The sequence below is a fragment of the Rhinatrema bivittatum genome, chromosome 14 (genome assembly GCF_901001135.1).
Source record: "Rhinatrema bivittatum chromosome 14, aRhiBiv1.1, whole genome shotgun sequence".
NCBI classification, from domain to species: Eukaryota; Metazoa; Chordata; class Amphibia; order Gymnophiona; family Rhinatrematidae; genus Rhinatrema; species Rhinatrema bivittatum.
In genome coordinates, this window is record NC_042628.1 from 35,537,858 (window position 1) to 35,556,518 (window position 18,661).

General features: G+C 45.8%; 1 protein-coding gene across 3 annotated transcripts in view; it reads left to right on the forward strand.

Annotated features, from left to right (window-relative positions):
* The window catches only part of WDR90 (WD repeat domain 90), a 206,217-nt gene that overhangs the window by 166,829 nt on the left and 20,727 nt on the right, over positions 1-18,661 (forward strand). For all 3 annotated transcript variants that reach the window (XM_029576135.1, XM_029576134.1, XM_029576136.1), the window contains one exon: positions 3,910-4,021. In XM_029576135.1, coding sequence (XP_029431995.1) covers positions 3,910-4,021 — 112 coding nt within the window. The remainder of the gene's footprint in view (positions 1-3,909; positions 4,022-18,661) is intronic.

Below are 18,661 nucleotides of genomic sequence, written 5' to 3' on the forward strand. Positions count from 1 at the left end.
CGCTCTCGGCTCTCTCCTGGGACGGATCGAGGGTCATCCCCTAGCGGGCCACCCGGACATGGTTCCGTTCCTGAAGGGAGTCAACCACCTGCGTCCACCCGCTCGCAATACTTACCCGTTGTGGAGTCTTAATTTGGTTCTCCGGGCCCCCTGTGCTGCCCCATTCGAACCTCTCCGTCGGGCTACGATAAAGGATCTCACACTCCAGGCAGTTTTCCTTGTCTCTATTTCCTCCGCTCAGTGAGTTTCCGAGATTCAAGCGTGGTCTTGTCGGGAACTTTCATTGATGAGAACTTAACAATGAAAAAGCATATAAACAAATTAATTAAAACAGGTATTCCAAGCTAAGAATACTACATAGGCTGAAACCATTACTAACAACCAAGACTTCCACACTGTTCTAAAAACACTAATATTCTCAAACTTAGATTACTGGCAATTCACTATTATTAGGCCTATCCTTAAGACTATTAAAACCACTACAATTATTACAAAATGCCTCTGCCAGACTCTTACTAGGGACAAAGAAATTTGACCATATCACTCCCTCGCTGATAGCACTGGCTTCCTGTACAGTGCAGAATTCATTATAAAATATTAGCTCTAATTTTTAATATCATCAACATCATTAACCTGTGCTTAACTGGAGTGACAGTTCAACCATACACACCACACAGATCCCTAAGATCACAAAACAAAGGAATTCTAAAGGTGCCGACAACATGGAAAACACACCTAACACAAATATGAGTCTGAATGTTTTCCATAGCAGGCCCCAAGCTGTGGAACTCTCTTCCAGAATCATTACATCTGATAACAAAAATAAAGAGTTTCAAATGTGAACAGAAAACATGGCTCTTTAGAAATGCATATGATTTAGCAAAAATTACCAATATGCTGATAACCACACTGCCACTAACAGAAATCATGATGGCAGAATAAACAATATGCACTTAACGACGTAATGTGAAATGATAGTAGAATTAGAATTTGTACTTACAGTCATGTTGACCTAGAAGATGTATGAATATGCACCAGAATATGTATTTGCTGCAATGCTGAATGAATGTCGAACCAAAATGCGAATGTCAACCAAGAATATGAATACTGATTTTGTAAACCGTTGTGATCTTCTTTTGGAACAATGGTATATAAAACACCTAAATAAATAATTTTGCCATTCCCTTCCTAATAATTCCTAACATTCTGAGCCAACAATTTTAATTTATTATCCACTGTGATGCCTAGATCTCTTTCCTGGGTGGTAACTCCTAAGATGGAACCTAACATCATGTAACTACAGGAAGGGATATTTTTCCCTATATGCATTACCTTGCACTTGTCCACATTAATTTCATCTGCCGTATGGAAGCCCAATCTTCCAGTCTCGCAAGGTCCTTCTGCAATTTATCACAATCTGCTTAAGATTTAACTACTCTGCATAATTCTGTCATCTGCAAAGCAACTGCTTTGTCGCCCTTGGATATCTTTGTGAACATTATCCCTTGGATGTTTCTGCTAAGGATGATGTAACTGGAAAATTGGGCATCCAAATGGCAGATGAAATTTAATGTGGATAAGTGCAAGGTGATGCATATAGGGAAAAATAACCCATGCTATAATTACACAATGTTGGGTTCCATATTAGGTGCTACAACCCAGGAAAGAGATCTAGGTGTCATAGTGGATAACACATTGAAATCGTCGGTGCAGTGTGCTGCAGCAGTCAAAAAAGCAAACAGAATGTTGGGAATTATTAGAAAAGGAATGATGAATAAAACGGAAAATGTCATAATGCCTCTGTATCGCTCCATGGTGAGACCGCACCTTGAATACTGTGTACAATTCTGGTCGCCGCATCTCAAAAAAGATATAATTGCGATGGAGAAGGTACAGAGAAGGGCTACCAAAATGATAAGGGGAATGGAACAACTCCCCTATGAGGAAAGACCAAAGAGGTTAGGACTTTTCAGCTTGGAGAGGAGACGACTGAGGGGGGATATGATAGAGGTGTTTAAAATCATGAGAGGTCTAGAACGGGTAGATGTGAATCGGTTATTTACTCTTTCGGATAGTAGAAAGACTAGGGGGCACTCCATGAAGTTAGCATGGGGCACATTTAAAACTAATCGGAGAAAGTTCTTTTTTACTCAACGCACAATTAAACTCTGGAATTTGTTGCCAGAGAATGTGGTTCGTGCAGTTAGTATAGCTGTGTTTAAAAAAGGATTGGATAAGTTCTTGGAGGAGAAGTCCATTACCTGCTATTAAGTTCACTTAGAGAATAGCCACTGCCATTAGCAATGGTTACATGGAATAGACTTAGTTTTTGGGTACTTGCCAGGTTCTTGTGGCCTGGATTGGCCACTGTTGAAAACAGGATGCTGGGCTTGATGGACCCTTGGTCTGACCCAGTATGGCATTTTCTTATGTTCTTATGGAGCTGGTGTCCTTAGCATAGCCCTAACTTCCTCTCTTCTTCCTTAGTGGGGCTTTAATACTTATTAAGGACTCACTGGACTGGTGTAGCAGGAGAGAGATATTTTTCTTACCTGTTAATTTTCATTCCATGAATCCTACCACACCAGAACAGGACCCTCCCAGGAAGTAAGGCCTGATGTCATGATTCCTGTTTCCTGTATGTGTAAATTACTGAAAGCTGATCTTGCTCCTATCTATTTTTCCTCCTGTCCTATCCTCTCCTTTCATCTCTTGTCTTCAGAGTTCAACATGAAGATGGTCATTAGAGGTTTCTTCTGTCCAGATGTATTGGTTTATATTCCAAAGTTTGCTAATACGGTTTATTCTAAGTGCTTTGTCAGGGATCTACTGGAGTTTCTAGGTGCTGCACCACCTATACTTAGTGGCGATGATGTCACAGGGAAGATTTTTGTGCTCTGCCTCCAACTGCTGGTAGGAGGACATAACCCACCTGCAAGGACTCACAGGACTGGTATAGCAGGATTCATGCAAAGAGAATTAACAGGTAAGAGAAATATGGCGACATTTTTGACTTGGGCATCCTAATTGCTGGAAAGTCTTGCTATTTTGCTGTAGCTTACATTATCATGAGCAAGGAACTGCCCGATGAAGCTAGTCTATTGAGAGTTAGACTCAAAAGATGCAACTGTACAAGTTTGATTATTCACTGAATATGTTCAGTGAATAATGAATGTTGCACCGTGCCTAGGGGGAGTCAGAATGGGCCCATGCAACAGCTATATGATCATGGGTTGGAAAAAAATATGTTCAGTGAATACTCAAACTTGTACAGTTGCATCTTTTGAGTCTAACTCTCAATAGACTAGCTTCATCGGGCAGTTCCTTGCTCATGATAATGTAAGCTACAGCAAAATAGCAAGACTTTCCAGCAATTAGGATGCCCAAGTCAAAATTCCTAGATGGCCCAAGAAAGAGATAGGAACAAAGCCCCCAAAATCTGAGTACCTAATGACAGAGTATCCAGCCCAGAAATGGGACAGTTCAGGGAGTGAGCAGGTAGGTATAGGCACATTATCAGAAGAGAGAATACATTTAATTATTTGGGGACAATTTTCAATCTCTCTATATTGGGACAAAGTCTCTTGAGTGTTTTTCATGAGTTTTCAAAGGGAATACTCATGCATACTTTCCTTTTGAAAGTTTGCATGGGGACAAACAGTCACTTGCACCTGCTTTTTTGTGCAAGTGTGTAGATTTTGGCTGGAAAAATGCACACCCTGACCCTTACATGCCCTTGAGGACATCCCTCGCAATGGTTAAAAACACATGCCATGTGAAACACCGCGCACGCTTCTAGCAGTTTTCATAGCACCAATCAATGCTGATAACGTGCTTTTTTTTTTTCCCTCCACATAAGTGGCTTTAAAAACGGCCCTCTTCTTTCCTCTTCCTCTTCTGCTATCCCAGGAGCGCTGCTGTGTCGTGAAAACCGACTGGTGAGTGGCAGCAACACTAAGAGGATCCGTCTCTGGGCCGTGGCAGCTGTGCAGGAGCTGCGAACAAAGGGGTCTGGGGCCAGGTGGGTTTCTCTGTTTGGAGGGTTTTTTTGGGTTTTTTTTTAATCTCTCTTTGGATAGTGTCAGACCATTTACTGCCCAGAGCCAAAGGATCTATGCTAAGTGCAATGTGACAGACTCCTTCCAACCCTTCATGAACTCAATAGTCTGTTAAATGTTGAAAGTTGTATCTATCTGACAATCAGGAATGCTGGAACGCAACTCTGATTTTTACATAGATAAGTGAGGGGAATCCTGTGAGGGTCCGGCATTGTTTCTTTGGAGATCTCAGGGAGAGACACATCAGGCCCCAGGCAATAGAGGGGCTAGTAATTATGTTGTTCTGTGAGCTGCTCTGGGTTCTTTTTGGAGAAGAGCGGCAAATACATTGAAGATATAATATAAGGCAACCGCTTCCAGACATCCCTCCTGCCTACTCTGCTACTAACTTCCCTACGCACACTCGCAACCTAGGAGTTATTATTGATAATCACCTCTCATTCAAACCATTCATCAAATCCATATTAAAGGATTGCTACTTTAAACTTCAAACTATAAAGAAACTCAGACCCCCTCCTACATTTCAATGATTTCCGTACAGTCCTCCAAGCTATTATTCTATCAAAGATTGACTATTGTAATGTGCTCTTACTTGGCATTCCTGCAATACACACTAGACCACTCCAACTCCTACAAAATGCCGCCGCTCGTATATTGTCAAACACAAAGAAAAGAGATCACATCACCCCCACACTTATTGTACTACACTGGCTCCCCATACAGTCTCGAATTCTTTATAAATCTCTCTCGATCATACACAAGAGTCTATTAAATTCCAACCTTAACTGGCTTAACCCCCCCCCCCCCCTCTTACCCCGTACCTCCAAAAGACTTACCCGCCCAGCACTCCAAGGAACACTCTATGCCCAATCCATCAAATCTGTTAAACTCTCCTCCACTATTAACAGAGCCTTTTCTCTTGCCGGCCCCACCATATGGAACTCACTGCCCCATGATATTCGCATAGAGACCTATACCCCCACTTTCAAAAAGAAACTTAAAACCTGGCTCATCCAGCAAGCTTACTCCATCTCACCCCCTATTACATAAAACCCCCCTATGAATGTTATACTGATATCCTGGTATGACCGCCTTTATGCCTGTTGATTTTGTACTGTGCACTGATTTGTAAATAGTTATTGTTATAGTTCAATCCCATAGCATCGTCCCATTGATGTTTGTTATATGTAAGGGCTCCTCCCAAAAATTATTTATATGTTGCCTAGTTCACTATGTTATATGTTATATGTAAGGGCTATGCCCAATGGTTTTTGTTCTCTGTAAACCGATGCGATGTGCAAACGGTCATCGGTATAAAAGAAATGTTAAATAAATAAATAAGGATCAATTTTAAAATGGTTTTCCCTGTACGTACCAGGATCAGTCCAGACTCCTGGGTTTTGCCCCCCCTCTAGCAGATGGAGACAGAAGTTTATAAACAAAAAACTCCGCCTACATATAGGCTGGTGCCACCTACAGTCTGGCAGTATTCTTCTGTCTCCTAGCAGGTGGAGAGGGTGCAAAACCTACAGTCTGTGTTAGGCCTACGTTGGTTAGGTGGTTTTTTTTGTAAAAAAAAAAAAAAAAAAAGGTAGGAAAGGTTGGTGTTTTGTTTTCTAGTGGGAAGGGACCGCAGAGGCTTGCCTGCTGGTCCCAATCCCCGCCTCCCAGGGGAAGTTAGGGTCCTGAGGGGACTGTTCCCCCTGGTAGAGGCAGCCGAGGAGTGGGAGAGCCCCACGTACCGGCTCCACAGGGCTGGGGGTGATACCGGGGGTCCCGGCTCACTCCCCCCAGCCGGCTCCGGATACGAGGTAAGCAGTTAAAAAAAAAAAAAAAAGAAATTTTTGTTTCTCATTTATTTTGTCTGCTGTGTGTGTGCTGTGTGTGCTTGTGCTTGCTAGGCTGTGCTTGCTCGCGGTGGCTGGGACCCGCCGATCAGGGGAGAATCTTGATTTTTTTTTTTCTTCTCTCTCTGCCTCCGTTCGCCTCCTTTTCGCCGCGGCAGTGTGAAGATGCCTCGGCAGGCATCGTGCAGGGCCTGCGGGTCCGCGGCAGGGAGGCTGTCGCGCGACAGCCTCTGTTCCGCGTGCGTGGGCGGCGGAGAAGGAGGGTCGGCGGTGACTTCGGCGTCTCGGCGGGGTAGACAGGACCGCGAGGTAGCAGCGTTCCCGGAGCGGACGGCGGCGAGTTCGTCAGGGACGGCGGCCATTTTGCCAGCGTTTTCGGCGGGAACGGCGGCCATTTTCGCAGCGCGGGCAGCACAGGTTAGCGCGGGCCGGCAGACCAGCGCTCAGGTGCGGGACCCACCGCGTTTGTCCCCCCAGAGGGTGTCTGGAGGCGAAGAAGGGCCGTTAGGGTCCAGGTCTCCTGCGGATGATTCCCCCGAGGATGGGGAAGAGGAGGAGGGGTCATCGGACTCCTCCTTTAACTCGCGGTTCGTGTTACTGATGCATAAGGCGTTTAAAGCTCGCCGCCTGGCTCGGAAGAGAGGTCCCGGGGTCCCGGCTTCTGAGAGCGGAGCGCCAGCGGTCAAGGCCCCAAAATCCAGTACGGGGGGAGGGGGGCTGTCTAGGCCCCGGCCCAGACCAAGGCCTCTTCGTTCCAGGGGGGCGGAGGGGCCTTCGCTCTCCTCGTCAGAGTCAGAGGCGCTGGCGGATCCGGAGGAGGATCTCGACTGCCCATCCCAGCCCCCGAGGGGGGTTGAGGGGGATGAAGAGCTGGAGCCTAAGGATGCAGGGACTCTGCACGCTGCGGATGGGGACGATCCGAAGGTAGTTCGGTTGTTCCATAGGGATGAGCTAGGGCCCCTCATCCCGGAAATCCTGGGGGAACTGGGAATCCCACTTCCCCAGGTAGAATCTCGTCTGGGTCAGACGGATCCGGTTGTCTTGGGCCTCAGGGGTCCCTCGTCGGCGTTTCCACTACATTTCTCGGCATCGGATTTGATGTTAAAGGAGTGGGATACTCCGGATTTGGGACTCAAGGTAGCTAAGGCTATGGATAAATTATATCCACTGCCGGAGGACGTTTTGGAACTTTTGCGCCTGCCAAAACTTGATTCGGCGGTGGCGGCGGTTACCAAAAAGACCACCATCCCGGTAACGGGTGGTACGGCTCTCAAAGATATACAGGATAGGAAGTTAGAGGTTCAACTGAAGCGTATCTTTGAGGTCTCGGCGTTGGGTATCCGGGCCGCGGTTTGTAGTAATTTTTCGTTGCGAGCCGGTTTACGCTGGGCACAGCAGCTGTTGGCGAATGAGTCTCTATCGACAGAGGAGGCGAGACAGGCGAGTCGTTTGGAGGCGGTCATCGCGTATAGTGCGGACGCTTTTTATGATCTTCTGCGCACTTCGGCACGGACCATGGTCTCTGCAGTAGCGGCGCGGCGACTATTGTGGCTTCGCCATTGGGCGGCGGATGGTACCTCCAAGGCTAGGTTAGGCTCTCTTCCCTTTAAGGGGAAGTTGCTCTTTGGTAAGGAGTTGGAGGATATCCTAGAATCCTTGGGGGAGAATAAAGCGCACCGTTTACCGGAGGATAGATACCGCTTCCGGGGTGCTCCAGCCGCTCGGTCGCGTTTTCGTGGGGGCCGTAGAACTCGTGCGGCGAGAGGATCGAACTCTTCGTTCCGTCACGGTGCGGCCCGCCAACAATCGTACTCGCAGTCCTTTCGTGGGCGTCGCTTCGGCCGTCCGGGTGCCGGTCAGGCTGTACAGGGCAGTAAGCCAGCACAATGAAGTGAGGCCGGTCCGTTCCTCGGTTCCTACGGTTGGCGGCAGGTTAAGCCGGTTTTACGAGGAATGGACCAAGATTACGTCGGATCAGTGGGTCCTAGAGGTGATAAAACACGGCTACGCGTTAGATTTTTCACGCCGTCCGGCTCCGGCTTTTCTGGTGTCCCCTTGCGGGTTTTCAGAAAAGCGCCGGGCGGTGCGGGAGACTCTGGCGCGGTTGCGCGACCTCGGGGCCGTCGTTCCGGTTCCGTCCGGCGAACTCCGACAGGGCCGGTATTCCATTTATTTCGTGGTACCCAAGAAGGAGGGGACGTTTCGTCCCATCCTCGACTTGAAGAGTGTCAACAAGTGTCTAAGGGTTCCGCGTTTTCGAATGGAAACTTTGCGGTCCGTGATCGCGTCGGTCAGAAAAGGAGAGTTTATGGCCTCTCTGGACCTCACAGAGGCGTACCTGCACATTGGGATTCGACGGGAGCACCAACGGTTTCTCCGTTTTGCGGTACTGGGACAACATTACCAGTTTCAAGCGTTGCCATTTGGCCTCGCAACGGCTCCGCGCACGTTCACCAAGATTATGGTGGTGGTGGCGGCGAGACTCCGCCAGGAGGGGCTGTTGGTGCATCCATACTTGGACGATTGGCTGATTCGGGCCAAGTCGAGGACTCTTTGTCAGCTGGCGATTCAGCGGGTGCTGCACCTGTTACGCTCACTGGGCTGGGTGGTCAACCTGGCCAAGAGTCATCTGGTGCCGTCGCAATCCCTGGAGTATTTGGGGGCGGTGTTCAACACGTGTCAAGGCACGGTGGCCCTAACGCAAGAGCGTATCCTCAAGCTACAGAGACAAATTTGCAGGTTGTTGAACAAACCGGTCCCAGTGGTCTGGGACTATCTGCAGGTCTTGGGCTCTATGAACTCCACGCTAGAGTTAGTTCCATGGGCGTTTGCACATATGCGTCCCTTGCAGTCCGCATTGCTCTCCCGGTGGAGCCCGGTTTCGGAGGAATTTTTCCTCAGCCTGCCGTTGACCCAGGAAGCCAGAGACAGCTTGCCATGGTGGCTCTGCCAGGAAAACTTGAGTTGCGGGGTTTCGTTGGAAACTCCGTCGTGGACGGTGGTTACCACGGATGCCAGTCTGCTCGGTTGGGGAGCAGTCTGTCTCGGTCGAGCGGTTCAGGGAACATGGTCGGCTCGGGAGGCGTCGTGGTCCATCAATCGGTTGGAAACTCGAGCGGTGCGATTGGCTCTGGTGAAGTTCCTCCCGCTTCTCCGCGGGCGTTCCGTCAGGATTCTGTCGGACAATGCGACTACGGTGGCTTATATCAATCGTCAGGGGGGAACCCGGAGTCAGCCGGTAGCGGCAGAAGCTCGGTCGTTGATGATATGGGCGGAGGCCCATCTGAGCAGTATCGCGGCTTCCCACATAGCCGGGGTGGAAAATGTCCAGGCGGATTTTCTCAGTCGGCATTGGTTGGATCCCGGGGAGTGGGAGCTCGCGGAGGCCGCCTTCAGGCTCATTTGCGATCGGTGGGGCACACCAGCGGTGGACCTGATGGCCACATTCCGCAATGCAAAGGCTCCTCGATTTTTCTCTCGTCGTCGGGAGACGTTGGCGGAAGGAGTGGATGCACTGGTAGTTCAGTGGCCGAGGGATGTGTTACTTTACGTGTTTCCTCCGTGGCCGCTTATCGGACGGGTGCTGCGTCGCATAGAGCAGCATCCGGCGGAGGTGATCGTGGTGGCTCCAGAATGGCCAAGAAGGCCCTGGTTCGCGGATCTGGTAAATCTAGCGGTCGAGGGGCCACTTCGGTTTCCGTTTCTGCCGGATCTCCTCCATCAAGGGCCCGTTTGTTTCGACCTGGTGCATCGCTTTTGTCTAGCGGCATGGCTTTTGAGAGGCAGCGGTTGAGCTCTAAAGGATACGCGCCTTCCGTGGTGTCCACGCTGTTGCATTCCCGAAAGAAGTCTACGTCTCTGGCGTACATGCGCGTGTGGCGACTGTTTGAGACTTGGTGTGTGCATCGCGGCACAGCGCCTACCCGGACGACTATTCCGGATATTCTGCTGTTTCTCCAGGAGGGGCTGGCTAAGGGCCTGTCCTGTAGTACTTTGCGGGTGCAAGTGGCAGCGCTAGGATCTTTTCGGGGGAGAGTGCACGGAGTTTCGGTAGCGCAGCATCCGGATGTGGTGCGTTTCCTTCGGGGGGCAAAACAGTTACGCCCTCCGTTTCGTCCTCCGTGTCCGTCTTGGGATTTGAATGTGGTTCTTAAAGCGCTGTGTAAGGCACCGTTTGAGCCTCTGCGACACGTCACTCTTAAGGACTTGACGCTCAAGGTGGTATTTTTGGTGGCTATGGCATCGGCGCGGCGGATTTCTGAGCTGCAGGCTCTGTCGTGTCGAGAGCCTTTTCTGAGGATTTCGGATTCGGGAGTCTCCTTGCGTACTGTGCCGTCTTTTCTACCAAAAGTGGTTTCGTCCTTTCACGTCAATCAGACGGTGGAGTTGCCATCGTTCGGTCAGGGACAGTCTTCGGATCCCTTAGCTAGGGACCTGCGGAAGCTGGATGTTCGGCGCGTCTTGTTACACTATTTGGAGAGTACTAATGTGTTCAGGGTCTCCGATCATCTGTTCGTCCTCCATGGTGGTCCCCGGCGAGGTAAAGCGGCTTCCAAGACTACAATTGCTCGTTGGTTGAAGGAAACCATTCGCTCAGCGTATCTGTTGGCGGGGAAGCCGTTGCCGGTGGGTCTGAAAGCCCACTCGACTCGCGCCCAGGCGGCATCCTGGGCGGAATGCCAACATATTCCTACAGAGGAGATCTGTAGGGCGGCCACTTGGAAGTCAGTCCATACTTTTGCCCGGCACTATCGTTTGGATGTGAAGGCGCCAGGGCCGTCGGGATTTGGAGAAGGGGTGCTTAGAGCAGGCCTCTCCGGCTCCCACCCTCAGTAAGGGAAGCTCTGGTACATCCCAGGAGTCTGGACTGATCCTGGTACGTACAGGGAAAAGAAAATTAGGTTCTTACCTTTTGCTAATTTTCGTTCCTGTAGTACCGAGGATCAGTCCAGAGTCCCGCCCAGTATTGCGATTGTTTGCCGGGAGAGGATGTGTGGTCTGTGTGCTGTTTTTTGCTGAAATATGTTTGTTTGTTGGTTACCTCGAGTTCGGTACCCAGTTGGGTGGAGTTAAGCGTCAGTTTGGCTTAGTTTGGAGGTAATCTTCAGTGTTCTTTGGGTTATTGTTGCGGGTTATCCTGCTACTTTGACATTCAGTAATACTGCCAGACTGTAGGTGGCACCAGCCTATATGTAGGCGGAGTTTTTTGTTTATAAACTTCTGTCTCCATCTGCTAGAGGGGGGGCAAAACCCAGGAGTCTGGACTGATCCTCGGTACTACAGGAACGAAAATTAGCAAAAGGTAAGAACCTAATTTTCTTTTCTAATAGCTACGTCTGTGGTTAAAAAAAAAAAAATCCTATGTACCAAAGGGACTCTCAAGCTTCCTGTATTTAGCTAGTCTCCAGTTATTTAGTCAGATTCCTGCTGTTTTCTGGTTAAAATCACCTTTCTTATTTAGGAAGTTCTGCACAGTGAAACTAGAATGCAAAAATAGCCTTCCTTTTTGCCTGCTACACTAGCCCGTGGCTCATGGGATTTCCCCCATTCCTCACCTCCCAGAGACTTCATTTGTTTGCATAAAGGGGGGGGGGCGGGCGTGGTTGGAGACTCCCATCCGTAGTCCATGTCTCCTGCAGCTGCGGACAAGAGTAAACCGATTATTCACTCACTCCCAGAGTCAGGATGCAGCCCTGGCGTGGTGGAGTTTAGCAAGCTCTTGGGTCAACAACTCTCATGGTTGATTTTTCCCACCACAACTGCCTCCCAGACTTGCTGTAGTTGTAAGATCTTAGGGTATGATCCCTGCTCCTGAGAGACTTAGGACCCCCTCCCCTAGGAATTTGTGGCTCTGCAGGGACCTTGCCTTTCCAGTTTGGGGGTTCAAGGTCTCCCCTTTCTCTACCTCTCTTCCCACCACTCTGTAGTGGCTGTCTTTCTTTTGTGCTCCATTGTTTGTCTAAATAAAGCCAAAAAAAAAAAAATGGGATGAGCAGGCCTCCTGTTTGAAAGATACCTTCTGTGGACCAAGGCAAGACAGCAAGGGCCAGCCACAAAAGAACATTTCCCCAGTTACATTCAAGGGGGGGAAGTGCTGGAGAGGGAGGAGAATGTGGATCATGTTGCACCGTGCCTAGGGGGAGTCAGAATGGGCCCATGCAACAGCTGATCATGGGTTGGAAAAAAAAAAGTAAGAGGCCCTCACCGCAGATGCTGGATTGGCTGTCTCAAGCAACATTTAGCTTGGGACAATCATGAGTTCAGGTCTTCTTCAAGACAGCAGGAATGCAGGTGTATTGCTTTACATGGTGTATCTGAAGTTACATCCAGGGGTCTTGTCACATAGCAACTAATGGGAAATGGTGAGCGTTAAGCATGCTCAGGGCCCACAGATGCACCTTCTGTGGTACCAGGAAGGTTCCCAGCGAGGCAAGCACCTTCTGCCCATCCTGTGACAGTAAGCTAGATGCGGACCAGGGGAAGGGCCCAGCGGCAATGGAGTTTCTCCCTGGCATCCTTGTGGAGGGAGAAGTCCTAATCCCAGGGCAACTAGCAACAATAACCCCTCTCCTAGAAGGGGACTCCAAGGGAGTCACTGAGAGATGGAAATGCAGCCCTGAAACTTCCACGAGAGGTGCGTAGGCATAGGAACTTGTGGAGATGTCCGCCATGCCAGACCCTGGAGAGGAAGGGTGGTCAGAGGAAGAATCTGAACAGTCTATCCCTGAGCTCTCGAGGAAGAATTCTGCTCTTCAGGAGAGGAAGAGGCATCCTCGATGGTCTAGCTGTACAGAAAAGAAGAGTTTACAGCCCTCATCACCAGCATCCAGTCATCGTTGAGGATAACAAATATCCAAAGCAGAGGACTTAGCGAAAGGTGACCTTATCCTTCAGGGCATTAAGAAACCATAAGGATGATGCTGTCAGAATGGGACTTACTTCAGGAAGGGATGGCAGGGTAATGGGAAAATTGTACCTCTTCCTCGCAGACCCTGCAGGACCCTAGGGTGGATGCACTAGTATCTGCAGTGGCATGTTAAACCACCATTCTGGTCAAAGGTGGAACAAAGGTTCTGAAAGACCCTCAGAACAGGAAAAAAAGAGGTAGTCCTGAAGCAGACCTTCTCCACAGGGCCATTCAGGCCTCAATTTGTGGAGTCTATATGGCCCAGGCTGGGTCCACAATTGCCAGAAAAATAGGAAATTGCCTACTTGGAGTTAGAAGTGGCCTTTTTGGCTGATACCCTGGATTAACATCGAGATTAGTAACATCTGGGATGGGAACCAGAAGACTACTGTGGCTCCATAGCTAGGCAGCAGACTCAGTTTCCAAAGCAATCCTGTGTAAGTTTCCCTTTAAGGGATTATTCCTGTTTGGTGAAGAGTTGGAAAGCTGGTAAAGGACCTGGGTGAAACCAAACCACAGAAGTTGCCAGAGGATAAGAACCATATTAACATACGGGGATTCAGAAGACAGGTCAAATGCCAGCATAAGAGCCAGGGATGTCAGCCCCAGAGGTCCCTAGGGAAGGTTCCAGTCATTTTGAGGGGCTAAGAGGCCAAGGACCCAACCTGGCTGCAGATAATAGCCATTCCATTCAATGATACACCAATAAACTCTAAAATTAGGGGAGTAACACCATTACACTACCAAACAAGAAATTAAAATGCAAAAAAGAGACGTTAACCAATGGTCGTCATTTATTGAGATATCCGAGATGGAAGTTGAATCCATGCTAAAAAACCTAAATCCGGCTCCACACATAATCGACTCAATACCAACATTTGACCTAAAAAAAACAGCTAACACAGTCTCCCCAGCACTAGCTAAGATCATAAACCTACCCCTAGAAGAAAGAACAATGCCAGATATATTGAAAGGGGAAATTATAAAACCAATCATAAAAAAAACAGTGACCCCCTGATCCTGAACAACTACCGCCCAGTCTCAAATCTTCCCTTACTAGCTAAACTAATAGAAAAAACAGTACAGAAACAGCTAGCTGAACACCTAGATAATAATAACATAATGTATCCGTCACAACATGGATTTCGCAAGCACTACAGCACTGAGACACTACTTCTCTCGCTAACGGATAACATTCTAAGAGGTTTTGATAGCGGTAAACATTAAATTCTAATAAGCTTGACTTAGCAGCAGCCTTCGACACAGTAAACCATCAAATACTACTAAAAAGACTAGAAGAAATTGGATTACACAACAAAACAATAAACTAGTTCAGTTCATACCTAGATAATGGTTCTTTCAAGTTCAGATCAACAACGTATTATCAGAAAAAATCAATCTCAAAACAGGAGTACCGCAGGGATCAGCCCTGTCCACAACCCTCTTTAACATATACATGCTGCCCTTACGCCATCTACTAGCAGGACTGGGAATCATACATTACATTTACGCAGACAATATTCAACTAATTCTACCAATCAAGAACACAATAGAGAAAACGTTAAACCTAGCTAACATGTACCTAGATATAATAAAACAACTGCTAAACCGAATGGAACTTGTGATTAACATTGAAAAAACAGAATTTCTACACTTTGAATGATTTTGATATTTTTTCGTTCTATCTCCAATAATACTCAAAAACAACCAGAAAATTGAACTAGCTGAAAAAAGTATGGAACCTTGGAATAATAATGGACCCAGAAATCAATCTAAAACACATATCGCTAAAAGTAAAAGAAAGCTATGCAAAACTCATGATCCTCAGAAAACTAAAACCACTACTAACACCAACTGATTTCAGAACAGTACTTCAGGCACTACTTTTCTCCAGCACTGACTACTGTAATACACTTTTACTAGGACTCCTGAATACAACATTAAGGCCACTTCAAATACTTCAAAACACAGCAGCCAGAATACTAACCGGAAAAAGGAGGAGGGACCACATAACTGAAACTCTAGCTGAACTACATTGGCTACCTATTGAGCACAGAATAAAATACAAAGCCTTATGTAATGTACCATACATAAACTAATACATGATGAAAAAGCGGACTGACTAAACACGGCACTACAAGTACACGTCCCACACAGAAACCTTCGTTCAGCAAACAAAGCACTCTTAACCATTCCTTCAGTAAAGACAGCGAGACTAACCCAAGTGAGAGAAAGGGCCTTATCTTTAGCAGGCCCCACACTTTGGAACACAATGCCTTTGGAGATCAGATTACAAAGAGATCTCAAAACCTTTAAGAGAGATTTAAAAACATGGCTTTTTAAACAAGCATTTTTAAAAGAGACCGGAGAATAGAAAATATACAGGAATAGGCAAAAGAGCACCAGCAACAGCACTATTCTCAGACTGTGTATTATAATAGTCTAACAACTCTATTTCACAACAAACGTAATTGTAAAACACAGAGAATATGAATTTTACCTGGGAATAGTACCTTACTGGTACAACTGGTCATGACCTTTGTCACTAAACAATCGATTGTCTTATATGATATATTGTAACTTAACCTTTTGTGGCACCTGTTAGAATGTACTATAGTACGCATTCACCTACCTACCTACCTATGACTTAGCGATGGTATAAAAAAGACTTTAAATAAATAAAATAAAAATTGTTAATATAAAAAAAAGTTGTTATAACAAACTTTATTATACATAATCAAAGTAGTATCAAAAAATATTACTCATGCTAAAACAATTGCAGAAAACAAAATTCACCCTTCTATATCAATCATACATCATACCCTAATCAATCATTACCCATTCACTTTCAACTGTAAAAACAATCATGATATATGTATGCAGTACAAGATAAATATTTTGTCATTAGTCTACTACATTTGTTGTGAAGTATAAAAAAAAAAATTCAGTGAAATCAGTATGAGACTGAAACCTAAGTCAAAAATACTTTGTAAATAACAATAAAGAATATAAGAAGCACAGTCATTGAAAAAGGATACATTTAAAGCACAATTTAAAAAAGGATACTTTGTAAATGTTGAATGAATGTATTATTTAAAGTCCAATGCCTTTTTTATCCCTATGTGTGTGTGTCACACACTGGCTTGTAAAAGTATTCAACCCCCTAAAAGTCAGCAGATTTGTGTGGATTACAAATGACAGTTACACAGATTGTTCCAGATACTATGTTCATTGTAAATCAGTATGCTCTTAAAGAAAAAGTAAATTTTCAAAGTCACAATTCATTACTTCTCTGTATTTTTTGTAAAATAAAATGAAAAACTGAGAAATGTTGCTTGCATAAGCGTTCAGCCTCTTAAGACCTAGTACATGGTAGAACCACCTTTTGCTGCAATAACAGCGTTAAGTCTGTTGGGGAAAGTTTCTACCAGCTTTGCACACTGTTTGGGAATGATTTTTGCCCATTATTCCTGGCAGATTTGCTCCAGGTTATTCAGATGGGTTGGATGATGCTCCTGGACTGCAATTTTCAAATAGTGCCACAGATTCTCAGTTGGATTGAGATCTGGACGTTGACTTGGCCATTGCAGAACATTCACCTTTTTCTTGTTCAACCACTCCTGTGTTGCTTTGTCTTTGTGCTTGGGATCATTGTCCTGCTGAAAGGTGAACTTTCTCCCAAGTTTTAATTTTTTTAGCAGACTGAAGCAGGTTGTCCTGCAGTATCTCCCTGTATGTTGCACCATCTCTCCATCCTTCAGTTTGAACAAGATGCCCTGTCCTTGCTGAGGAAAAGCATTCCCACAACATGTTGCTGCCACCCCATACTTTACTGTTGGGATGGTGTTTGCTGAGGAATGGGCAGTGTTAGGTTTGCACCACACATAACTTTTTTAATTTTGGCCAAAAAAGCTCCATTTTTGTCCCATCTGACCATAAAATTTTATCCCACATTTTAGCTGGGTCACTCTAATGCATTCTGACAAACTCCAGATGTGCTTTGATATGGTTTTTCTTCAGTAATGGCTTCTTTCTAGCCACCTTCCCATGTAGGCTAGTTGTTTGCAGAGCTCTTTATATGTTTGACGGTGCATCTCCAGTCTCAGCCATTGAATTAAGTGATTATTGGCCTCTGTGGCTTCCTTCACAAGTCGTCTCCTTGTTCTGATGCTGATTTTTAATGCATGGTCTTGTCTAGGGCAGTGTTTGAGTAGTATGATGCAGCTTCCATTCCCACACAATTGATCCAACAGTGCTCACTTGGATATTATTGTGTAGCCTTTTCCTGTTTTGTGCATTTCTATAACTTTATCTTGAAACTCCTTAGAATGGTCTTTGGTGTTCATTTTCACAGTATGACCAATGGTACTGGAATTAGAGGGTCTGTTATTCAGAAAAGCTGACCCTTTTTAATGATTGACAAATCGAGGCCAGTTGTATCTGTGTAAATTTGGAGCTTCCACTGCACAGGTGTTGAATACTTATGCAAGCAGCATTTTTCAGTTTTTATTTTTATTTTACAAATAATGCACAGAAATAAAGTAAATTTCAAAGTCACAATTCAATTAAGAGCATACTGGTTTGCAATAAATATACTGTGTGGAACAATCTGTGTGTTATTTGTAATCCACCCAAATCTGATGACTTTTGCAAGCCATGGTATATCTGTATGTATGTATGTATGTGTGTGTGTGTATATATATTTGTGTATGCGTAGAAAAAGGAGTACGCTGGGGGAGAGTGTTCGTGTCTTATAGCTTTTGACAGTAGGCTATGATGAGAGCATCCAACCACTCTCCACTTTATGCAAAAGAATTAAGTCATAAGAGGGATGTAACCTCTGTCTCCAGCAGTTAAGGAATAAGGGAATTCCCAAGTGTAATGGACTGGTCTAGCAGGATTCAGTTAAGAAAATTATCAGGTGAGAATAATGTATCCTTTTCACTTAAATTGTTTTCTTTTTGACAACACAGCACAGATAGCACTCGCTCATAAAACATTTCCCCTTTTAAATTTACAAAAGTGAAACTATAGCCTCTGAAACAGAACTCAGTTCTCTTAAGTTAAAATATAGGTAAAATCTTTACACCTCGTAGCTGTCTCTAATTCAGCTTGTACTACATCTGGCAGGCTTCACAGCTTTTGCTCTCTTATTACCTTTCTCCAAATGAGTTTGATAAAAGGCAAACACGCTCTCATAAATGTCCCATATTCACCTTTTAACAACCTGGAAATGTTCTGTAACACATCACTTCTACTATCTGAGTTGTATTATTTGTATCTGTGCTAGGAAAATTTGCATAAGTTAAGAACATAAGCATAGAACTGGGAATGAATTCTATGGGATAAATTTCAAAGAGCAGATAAGATAGCCAGCTATCAAGCTAGGCTTTTGGCTGGAAAATTTGTTTAAATCTAGACAGTCAAACCTTGTGTGGCTCTGGCTGTCTGTATTAACTTAGCTGGTGAGCTCAGAAAAAAACAGCACCACCCAGCTAAGTCGTAAACCGATTTGTCCGGCTAAAGTTGTTTGCTTTGCGAAGGGGTGGGGGTTACATTTAGCCATCAGTGGGGGGAAATTTTTAAAAGCAGAGGTTTAACTGAATAACTTCCAAAGTTAACTGGTTAAACCTTTTGAAAAATCGCCCCGTGCCATTAAGGACACATTACCAGTCTAGGATTTTTAATTCCCAAGTTTAGGCCCTTACAGATTTGTAGTCCTGTAATTTGTAGTGACAACATCGGGAGAAATACCAGATAGATTAGTGATGGAAGGCCAAACTTTCTTCCACCTCAAAACATAGAAACATTACAAGCCAGGACTGACCTAGTAGTCCTTAATAGTTTGA